The 8554-nt window shown below is 36.8% G+C and overlaps 2 protein-coding genes across 2 annotated transcripts; one reads left to right on the top strand and one right to left on the bottom strand.

Annotated features, from left to right (window-relative positions):
• Positions 1–987: 987 nt before the first annotated feature.
• LOC112143581 (tumor necrosis factor receptor superfamily member 6B) lies at positions 988–3317 on the top strand. Its single transcript, XM_024267648.2, has 3 exons — positions 988–1444; positions 1694–1873; positions 3050–3317. Exons 1-3 carry the CDS (start codon positions 1039–1041, stop codon positions 3067–3069), a joined length of 606 nt encoding a protein of 201 aa, XP_024123416.2. The 5' UTR covers positions 988–1038; the 3' UTR covers positions 3070–3317.
• A 2728-nt stretch (positions 3318–6045) lies between these two features.
• Positions 6046–8387, bottom strand: LOC112143580 (tumor necrosis factor receptor superfamily member 6B). The gene is made up of 5 exons (XM_024267647.2): positions 8244–8387; positions 7412–7793; positions 6985–7164; positions 6589–6670; positions 6046–6508 (listed from the first exon to the last, which is right to left on the bottom strand). The coding sequence occupies exons 1-5, from the start codon at positions 8250–8252 to the stop codon at positions 6283–6285; spliced, it is 879 nt and encodes a 292-aa protein (XP_024123415.1). The 5' UTR covers positions 8253–8387; the 3' UTR covers positions 6046–6282.
• Between the last annotated feature and the right edge of the window lie 167 nt (positions 8388–8554).

The raw sequence follows: 8554 nt of genomic DNA, 5'->3' as shown, positions 1-8554 counted from the left end.
GTACTCAATTCAACTGTAACAGCAGCTCACACACTCCATCATACAAACCCATTCAGATAAAGACTTTCATTCTGTCACACAAACGGTGCAAAAACAGACTTTTTCAAATCTTTCATGTACACTGAGTGAAACTGCAACGCCCAATTATGTTTTGTGAATTAATGTGAACTTTGTGAACTGGACTATTTGAGAAACTATTGTTCAAACATCCTATTGAATAAAAGATGTCATGATGTCACATTTAAGGAAATGTGTCTATTTTTAACCAGCTGTTTCAACCTGGTTATTGTTTCTACACAAAATAAATCAAATACTTCCAGGTTCATTCTGTATTACGTGAGTTTTAACCTGATAAAAAATTCAAGATCATTTTTATTTTCTGAATATTTTTAGATAATTATTACTGCAGGTTATAAATAAATACTTTGAATAGTTGTGGTTAAACTTTTGTTAAGTCAGTCGCTAGACACATGGTTTATTCCTGTTTTCTAATAAACTGACCCTCTACTTTCGCTTACATACTTCCCCATGTGCGTCTTAAAAAAGAACGAGATCACACAGTCAAACAGTCTTTGACAGAAGTGAAGACACCATGACTGTGGTGAGTATTCTGCTCAACAATTTATGACAAATCAAAACATTTTTGGTACAGCTAGTAAAAACTTTGCTTAAACGTTGTTTTTAATTAAATTGCAACAATTTTAATGACATTTTTGTTGCATTGAAAATTATTTAAAGAAAATTACAAAAATACCTCACAATACAAAAATGAGTAGAAATGAGTAAAATTGCACCAGCGATCTTTGAAAACACATTTACACATTTAAAAAGTTGCAAGAGTATATATATATATATATATATATATACTTATATATATGACTTATATATATAAGTCAAAACTATAGAGACTACCTCTGTTGTTAAATCTTACATTTGTTGTGGGATTATAGGAAGATTCCCCTAAGTAGTCACATTGTCTTTGTTTTAAAGAGTTTTTTTTTTTCACCCTACATATTGCTGCATAAATTAGCTGCAGAAATGTGTTTTAAACTTTGGTCTTCTCTACAGCTTTTTTTGGCAGTTCTGCTCCTGCTGCCTGCGCTCCTCTGTAAGGAGGATGCTGTATCCACCTACTGCGATCCATCCACTGGTGAAATCCTCACATGCAAGAAGTGTGAACCAGGAACATACATGGCAGCTCACTGCACAGCCACCACAGACACCAAGTGTTTGCCGTGTAGGGCAAACCACTACACCGCGCTGTGGAACTACCTGCCCAGATGTTTGTACTGCAACAACATCTGCACGCGGAACCAAGAGGTGGAGATACAGTGTTCTGCCACCAACAACAGGGTCTGCCGGTGCAAACAAGGTTACTACATGAAGGATGACTTCTGTATCAGCCATTCACAATGTGGCCCTGGACATGGAGTTCAGACCAAAGGTATCATTGCACCTAAGAGATACATCTCAAATATGCAAATTTATCAAAACAAATAAAAGGCTGAGAATACAACTGGTGGTTCACAATTGCAAATGTATGTAGATAATTCATCCTAAAACACACAGAAGATAGTTATTAAATTTACATTTTAAAATTCTCATTGACATATTAATCTCAACTGTTTAATTTCAGAGATACATTTCCTGAAAATAACCTTTTTCAATGAAAGCTTGTGTCCTTCTTTTACAGGTACCTCCAAACAGGATACTGTGTGTGAAAAATGCGCACATGGCTTCTCCTCCAGGTCCACATCCGCGCTGGATGTGTGCGTAAAGCATCAGGAGTGTGCAGATGGGCAGCTCCCGCTCTTCACTGGTCCTGTGTACCACGACGCACTGTGTGGCTCCTGCGAGGATCTTGCAAGTGATAGTAAGTACAGCGAGTGTTGAAATATGGTCACACTGGGTGTTTGTGAAAAATATTCAGTGTCCACAGTTCACACTGGTGAAGCTGAGAAGCCATCTAAACATCACTACCAAATCTGAGCCTCAGTTTGGTCAAAGTTCAAATAGAGATAACTTTTAAAGAATGTTCAATGGCTACATGTTTTGTAGCCTGCAAACTGATGTAAATACTCACTTTTACGTGTGTTGCTAAAGGTAATCTGAACGTAGCTTTAAGCTACATTGAGCATGTGATGCATGTTCAGGAACTTGCAAAACGCACAATTCTGAATACCGGTATGTGTTTAGCCCATGGTGCTTACATGCTTACAGGAAGGGGGCTTCTTCTTCTTTTCCTCTTTCTACTGCTTACTAGCACATGTTGGAAAGAGATTTGAAGATTTTGACATCTCTTGAATCTATCTCCAGGTTTTTTCCCCCACAGTTCTACGGTTTATGAAATATTTGGAGTCTCACAATTCAAGCCAGGCACAAACTAAAAGTATTCATTTCTGCACCATTTTCAATTTTCAAACAGTTGTCCCTTCTGTGTAGTTAAAGGGACGCCATCCATATTTCACTGTCAAATCCCAGTCTTGGATTGGTCAAAGTTTTTTTTTTCTTTTTAATTTTAATTTATTTTAAACACTTAAAACACTACAAAAATCATTTAAAAAAGAAAATCAATGCAATCGCCGTTCATAAAAGAAAAGTCAAAACCAAATTCAATTAATACATGTTTAAAAGATTTAGTTTCAATGTGCGCTTCAGTGAATATATTTTGTACTTAGAGCCCAAAAATTGTGCGTAGATACATAAGCATAAGTTATGAATGCAGAACCTTAGGCTTTTTATGACAAGTGGCTGCTTGAACGTATGGTGGTGATGGTGTGAATCAACTTAATTTCACTGCCAAGCCTCCAGTGAACGTTTCCTGAATCTTCCTGCATGGAAAGATCTACTATTTTTAATGAATCAAGTGTGACTTAAGTGTTTCTTTGTTTTTGTTTGTGCGTTTGTTTTAATCCATGTATCTATTATTTTTGTAATGAGTTGGATACATCTGTGTGACTCTTTTCTTGTATTGTCTACAATTCATGCTTGAAATAAACCAAATCAATAAATCAAAGACTCAGATTTTCTCTGTTTTTTTTTTTTTCAGGTGAGACGTCTGGACTTTGATATGTCCAGACGACGTATTGGAAAGACGAAGACATTTGTGACAAAGTGCAGTTATATTTCATCCTATTTGTTCGGGGGGTTTAGGGCAACAGAAAGCAGGGGCAGGTACATGAGATGGAATTTGACGTTTGAGCAGCATAGATCAACAAATAAATAAAATTAGACTAAAAATCAACTTGAGTGGAGTGTTTTCTTCGGCTGTTTTTATTGTTAACCACAAAGTATAGAGACTTACAGTAAAAAGGGTAACATTTCTGTGTCTCAGTGCAGGAAAGGGAGAGAGGGATGCCACAGTGTATTCTTCATTATCTCATTATCATAAGAAAATAAAATTTGTTTAAGTGGATCTCATTATCAGGAAAAAAAAGTAGGGCAGGTTGTTTTCAGCTTTTGTAGTTTTTATTCATAAATTAAATGAAAAATTGCTCTATTCATAAATGTAAATGTAAAAATAAATAAATAAATACTTTTATTTTTTGAAAAGTTAAATAAATAATAGAACCAAATCTGCATCAAAGTGAACTTGTTTCCATCATCTCACTCATCTTCACTCCAGGTTTTTGACAGACAGAAAAATCTCAAGGTTGTGAAAAATGGACAAAAGATCAGAAGAAACATCAGGTGCTCCGTTTAGAAAGAAAAGAAGAGACGAGGAAGAAAAATACTCCAAGGATAAGGTATTAAATTAACACCTGCTAGGTGCCAATGAGACCAAATTTATGGTTTGAGGAGTAACATTTTGAGCAACATTTCCCACAGCTGATGACAGTTTGCTCTTAATTAGACTAATCTTTTGAATCAACATATTAGTGGATTTAATCTGAGCTTTTTCAATTTCTGAATGCATACGGCCAGTGCTGAACTTTTGTCTTGGTCGCTTTTAATTTGAAAGCTGAGAATATGTGGCTTAGTAGTGGCACTTAAATTACTGCTGTGCCACTTGGTAAACATTCCAAATACTCTTTAAAATACCCCAAAAAAACCAACAAATACCTCTTTTTACAACAGCTAAATTTAGTCTTGGGCGCAGGTAAAACACATGCAGCAATGTGCATCTTGGCCGCACTGTATTACATGTAGTCGACATGAATTTCCATCAGTTTTTGTGCTGATTGCATTTAAAATATGTACAAATAACATCAAGCATTATACGACCTGTTAGAATAATGTAGGGTGAGCTGAATAAAACAAGGAAAAGCAACAACAGCTATCACAAACAAGTAAAACTGAACATCAACAGTTAAAAAGAACAATAAAAACAAACTGAAGTAAATGAATTAATAAATGCTCGTAGACAGGAGAATATCCTCCTGCAAAAGAAAAATCCAGGAGCTGGATCTCCCCTCTCCTCATCAAAGCCCGACTCCTGTGGCTTCCTCGGTGGTCCTCAGGAGCTAAAAATCTGAAGAAATAAGCAAATATCAGAACTAATAATGTATAAACACACACACGACTGATGATATCTGAATATTGATGCTGGTCACTTAAATTTAGGATGATATTTTTGCCCCAATCAACATCCATTTTTTATTTTACGTTTCCTCTATTTTGAATGCTGTCTCTGTCCATATCTTTTGTAAAGCAAGTTTGACATTCACAATCTTCACATTAAGCTATCAAATTTTCATAGGCAAAGGGTGCTTGGCTCAACTATTATTTTTAAACAGAAGTTTTAACAAAAAACATGTTTTATTAAAAACAAAAGGAAAATTAAGTTTAAAACAAAGTATCTCTCCTGAAAATTGATGCAACAGGATTACATTTCTGAGTATTTCTTTATACAAAATAATGTGAATAATAAAAAGAAAATACAGTTGGACAAAGAGAGCACTTGTTATGTATAAAATACATTGGATGGGCTAAAAGCTTCCTGCTCCACTCGAATCCGATGCATCCACTCAGAAACAAATAGTCATGGACATCTTCATTTTCATCGTCCAAACTGGCAACTGGTTAAAAACTTTACCTCTGAATAGCTACAATATACTGTAGCTCGTCATTTTTGTTGCACAGGTAATGTTAGATTGGAGTTGTGAGGGACTGTAAGCTAGTGGGACAGCTTGTTAATACATGGATGACGGGAAGTAGAGCTTGCTCCCTGCCAACATTCCAGCCCACAACTCAAAGAGAAATTTCTCAACTTCTGCTTTGCATAGGAACTTGGGGTAGCAGTTGTGGAGCATTCTGCAGGCAGGACTACTGACATTTGATCTAAGTTCTAACTACTAAAAAACTATTCAGTGCGGGACTATATAGTGCCCTGCATTTTAAAGGTAATTCGGTCACAATGCTCACTACTTTTCTTTTGTTTGTTTTTTTTTTCAAAACAACAGATAGGAAGTTATAGCAGCTGGATGGCTCAGTGGGCTAAGTATAGGGCTAGCAAACAAGAGCTCTGGGTTCAATCCCTGCTGGGTCCCTGTGCCCTTCAAGTACAGGTTTGTATCAGGGAGGTCATCTGCCATAAAAACCCTACCAAACCAATGATGCAAAGCAATGGTTGCAGATTTGCTGTGAAGACTCTAAAATGGGATAAAGTGAAGAAGAACAGATATGTAGTCACCAATTTCAGACAGTGAGAATTGAATAACTATGATCATTTAACTATGTTTATTTATTACTGTGTTCTGATGGTGAAAATGTAGATGGTTTATTCAAATATTACATTTAAAAAATTGTTCGACCGCGATACATTGTGTCTAAATTCGCTAATCAAGTGACCATCGATGCACACTAGTCTTTCGCTAAGACTTCTGGGAAATTTAGAGTGCACTCGATTTGGAGTTAGTAGATTTGGACAGCACTAGAAGATGGCGAAAGCACTATCTTGTGCACTATATAGTAATTAGAGGGGAATTCGGACACAACTCAGAAGTCAGATAACTTGCAGGTTTTTATTACAATCATAAAATAGGATATTAAAATAAACACATCTTGATCTTTATAAAATAACAAAATACTCCCACACATCAGTAATTGCCTGTAGAACAAACAGTTTTTATTACAAAATGAGGGGGAAGTTTGATCAAATGTTGGATATTTACGTCAAGATACAACATCCTCCATGGTGGCTTAAATTACCAATATGACACTCAACAACTGCATCGATGCCTTTATTTCTGATACTAAAAACATTCAAAGCAAATATTTCATAAGCTGCTCAGGTATCACACTCAAAAAAGAGGTAGACCAAAAATCACACAACTGGACTTTTTATGGAGAAATTAAGCTACAGTTGGGGCTTTGGTTCATTATGTCATGAAGTCTTCTATCAATCTTGTCGGCCAGGGAGGTCAGCGTGGAGTTCCTTAGCATCTGTGGGACCAGTCTGAGCTGCTCCGCTGGAGCGTTGGCTAACCAGGCTTTGATTCGCTCCAGAGGACCCACTTTCTTTTGGAAAAAAGTCAACCCACTTTTTCTCCTAGACTCACGAACAAACCTATTAAAATAATAAACAGTTATTAGGTATTAATGGGAAAGAAAACAAAATATTGCATAAAAAACAAAAGATAACATTACGTTGCCACAAATCTCTTCATTTTTCCATTATGGCGCCTGGGCTCTTCAAAGTATGCTGAGAGGAATTTACGCAGCGTCTCACCTGAGAAAAAAACAAAAAAAATCTGGATTTTTGCACTCAAGAAGATTCAATTCACTTCCGATCTTTTCCAACTGAAGATAGTGGACATGCTCTAGTAAACTGTAGAAAAAGAAGAAGACACCCCCTTCCTGCTTGTCCGATGTGAAGTGTGTTAAAAAATGTACGTTTAGCAGGTTATGGAATGCTCATCACATGCCCGGTGTACATCAGATTTGGTAGTGATGGTTGGATGGTGTGAGCACTGTGGGCTAAACGTGTGTTCCTGAACGCTTTTCACAAATGTGTGAATGTCTCTCAACACTCGCTGTACTTACTATCACTTGCAAGATCCTCGCAGGAGCCACACAGTGCGTCGTGGTACACAGAACCAGTGAAGAGCGGGAGCTGCCCATCTGCACACTCCTGATGCTTTACGCACACATCCAGCGCGGATGTGGACCTGGAGAAGAAGCCATGTGCGCATTTTTCACACACAGTATCCTGTTTGGAGGTACCTGTAAAAGAAGGACACAAGCCTTCATTGAAAAACTTTATTTTCAGGAAATATATCTGAAATTAAACAGTTGAGATGAATACGTCAATGAGAATTTTAAAATGTAAATTTAAAAACTATCTTCTGTGTGTTTTAGGATGAATTATCTACATACATTTGCAATTGTGAACCACCAGTTTTATTCTCAGCCTTTTATTTGTTTTGATAAATTTGCATATTTGAGATGTATCTCTTAGGTGCAATGATACCTTTGGTCTGAACTCCATGTCCAGGGCCACATTGTGAATGGCTGATACAGAAGTCATCCTTCATGTAGTAACCTTGTTTGCACCGGCAGACCCTGTTGTTGGTGGCAGAACACTGTATCTCCACCTCTTGGTTCCGCGTGCAGATGTTGTTGCAGTACAAACATCTGGGCAGGTAGTTCCACAGCGCGGTGTAGTGGTTTGCCCTACACGGCAAACACTTGGTGTCTGTGGTGGCTGTGCAGTGAGCTGCCATGTATGTTCCTGGTTCACACTTTTTGCATGTGAGGGTTTCACCGGTGGACGGATTGCGGTGCTTGTAGGTGTGCACAGAGATAGCCTCACAGAGGAGCGCAGGCAGCAGGAGCAGAACTGTCAGGTAAAACTACAGAGAAGACAGAGGTTTAAAACACATTTCTGCATCTATTTGATGACAACTATTGTGTTGAAAGTGCAGGAATAATAAAACGGCTTTAAAACAAGAAACAATGAGACTCTTTAGAGACATTTTCCTATAATCCTTCAATAGTTACTCTATGGTTTTGACTAAAAATTAGAATGTCTCATAATAATACATTTTTGCAAGTAGTTGGAAATGACTCCAAAATATTTGTCTACATTTATATTCTTTCAACTTTTGACAGTGACATAATCTGTGTAATTTCACACATTTCTGTATATCCTGAGGTAATCCCACTTTCTACATTCTGTGTGTAATACTTTTCATTGTAACAAAAATGTCATAAAATTGATGCCATTGTATTAAAAAATAACTGCTTTTTAAAATAGCTTTTACTAGCTCTACCAGAAGTTGAGTATTGAGCAGAATACTCACCACAGTCATGGTGTCCTCACTTCAGTCAAAGAGGGTTTGACTGTGTGATCTCGCTCATTTTATAGGACGCAAATGGGGAACTACGTAAGCGAAAGTAAAGGTCAATGCAGATTAGAGAACAGGAATACATCATGTGTTCGGCGACTGACTTAACAAAAGTTTAACCACAACTACTTCAAAGAATTTATTTATAACCTGCAGTTATAATTATCTAAAAATATGCAGAAAATAAAAATGATCTTGAATTTTTTATCAGGTTAAAACTCACGTAATACAGAATGAACCTGGAAGTATTTGATTTATTTTGAGTA

The sequence above is a fragment of the Oryzias melastigma genome, linkage group LG16 (assembly GCF_002922805.2).
Source record: "Oryzias melastigma strain HK-1 linkage group LG16, ASM292280v2, whole genome shotgun sequence".
NCBI lineage: Eukaryota > Metazoa > Chordata > Actinopteri > Beloniformes > Adrianichthyidae > Oryzias > Oryzias melastigma.
Note: the sequence above shows the minus strand (reverse complement) of the source record. Positions and strands in the feature narration are given on the sequence as shown.

Bases quoted from the DNA above. Each gene is read 5' to 3' on its own strand.
- LOC112143581 (XM_024267648.2), top strand. From the start codon at position 1,039: ATGTGTTTTAAACTTTGGTCTTCTCTACAGCTTTTTTTGGCAGTTCTG. The intron at 1,445-1,693 runs GTATCATTGCAC...CTTCTTTTACAG, and splicing joins ACATGGAGTTCAGACCAAAG to GTACCTCCAAACAGGATACT. The intron at 1,874-3,049 runs GTAAGTACAGCG...TTTTTTTTTCAG, and splicing joins CGAGGATCTTGCAAGTGATA to GTGAGACGTCTGGACTTTGA.
- LOC112143580 (XM_024267647.2), bottom strand. The intron at 6,671-6,984 runs GTAAGTACAGCG...TTTTTTTCTCAG, and splicing joins CGAGGATCTTGCAAGTGATA to GTGAGACGCTGCGTAAATTC. The intron at 6,509-6,588 runs GTAATGTTATCT...TTATTTTAATAG, and splicing joins ATGAAGAGATTTGTGGCAAC to GTTTGTTCGTGAGTCTAGGA.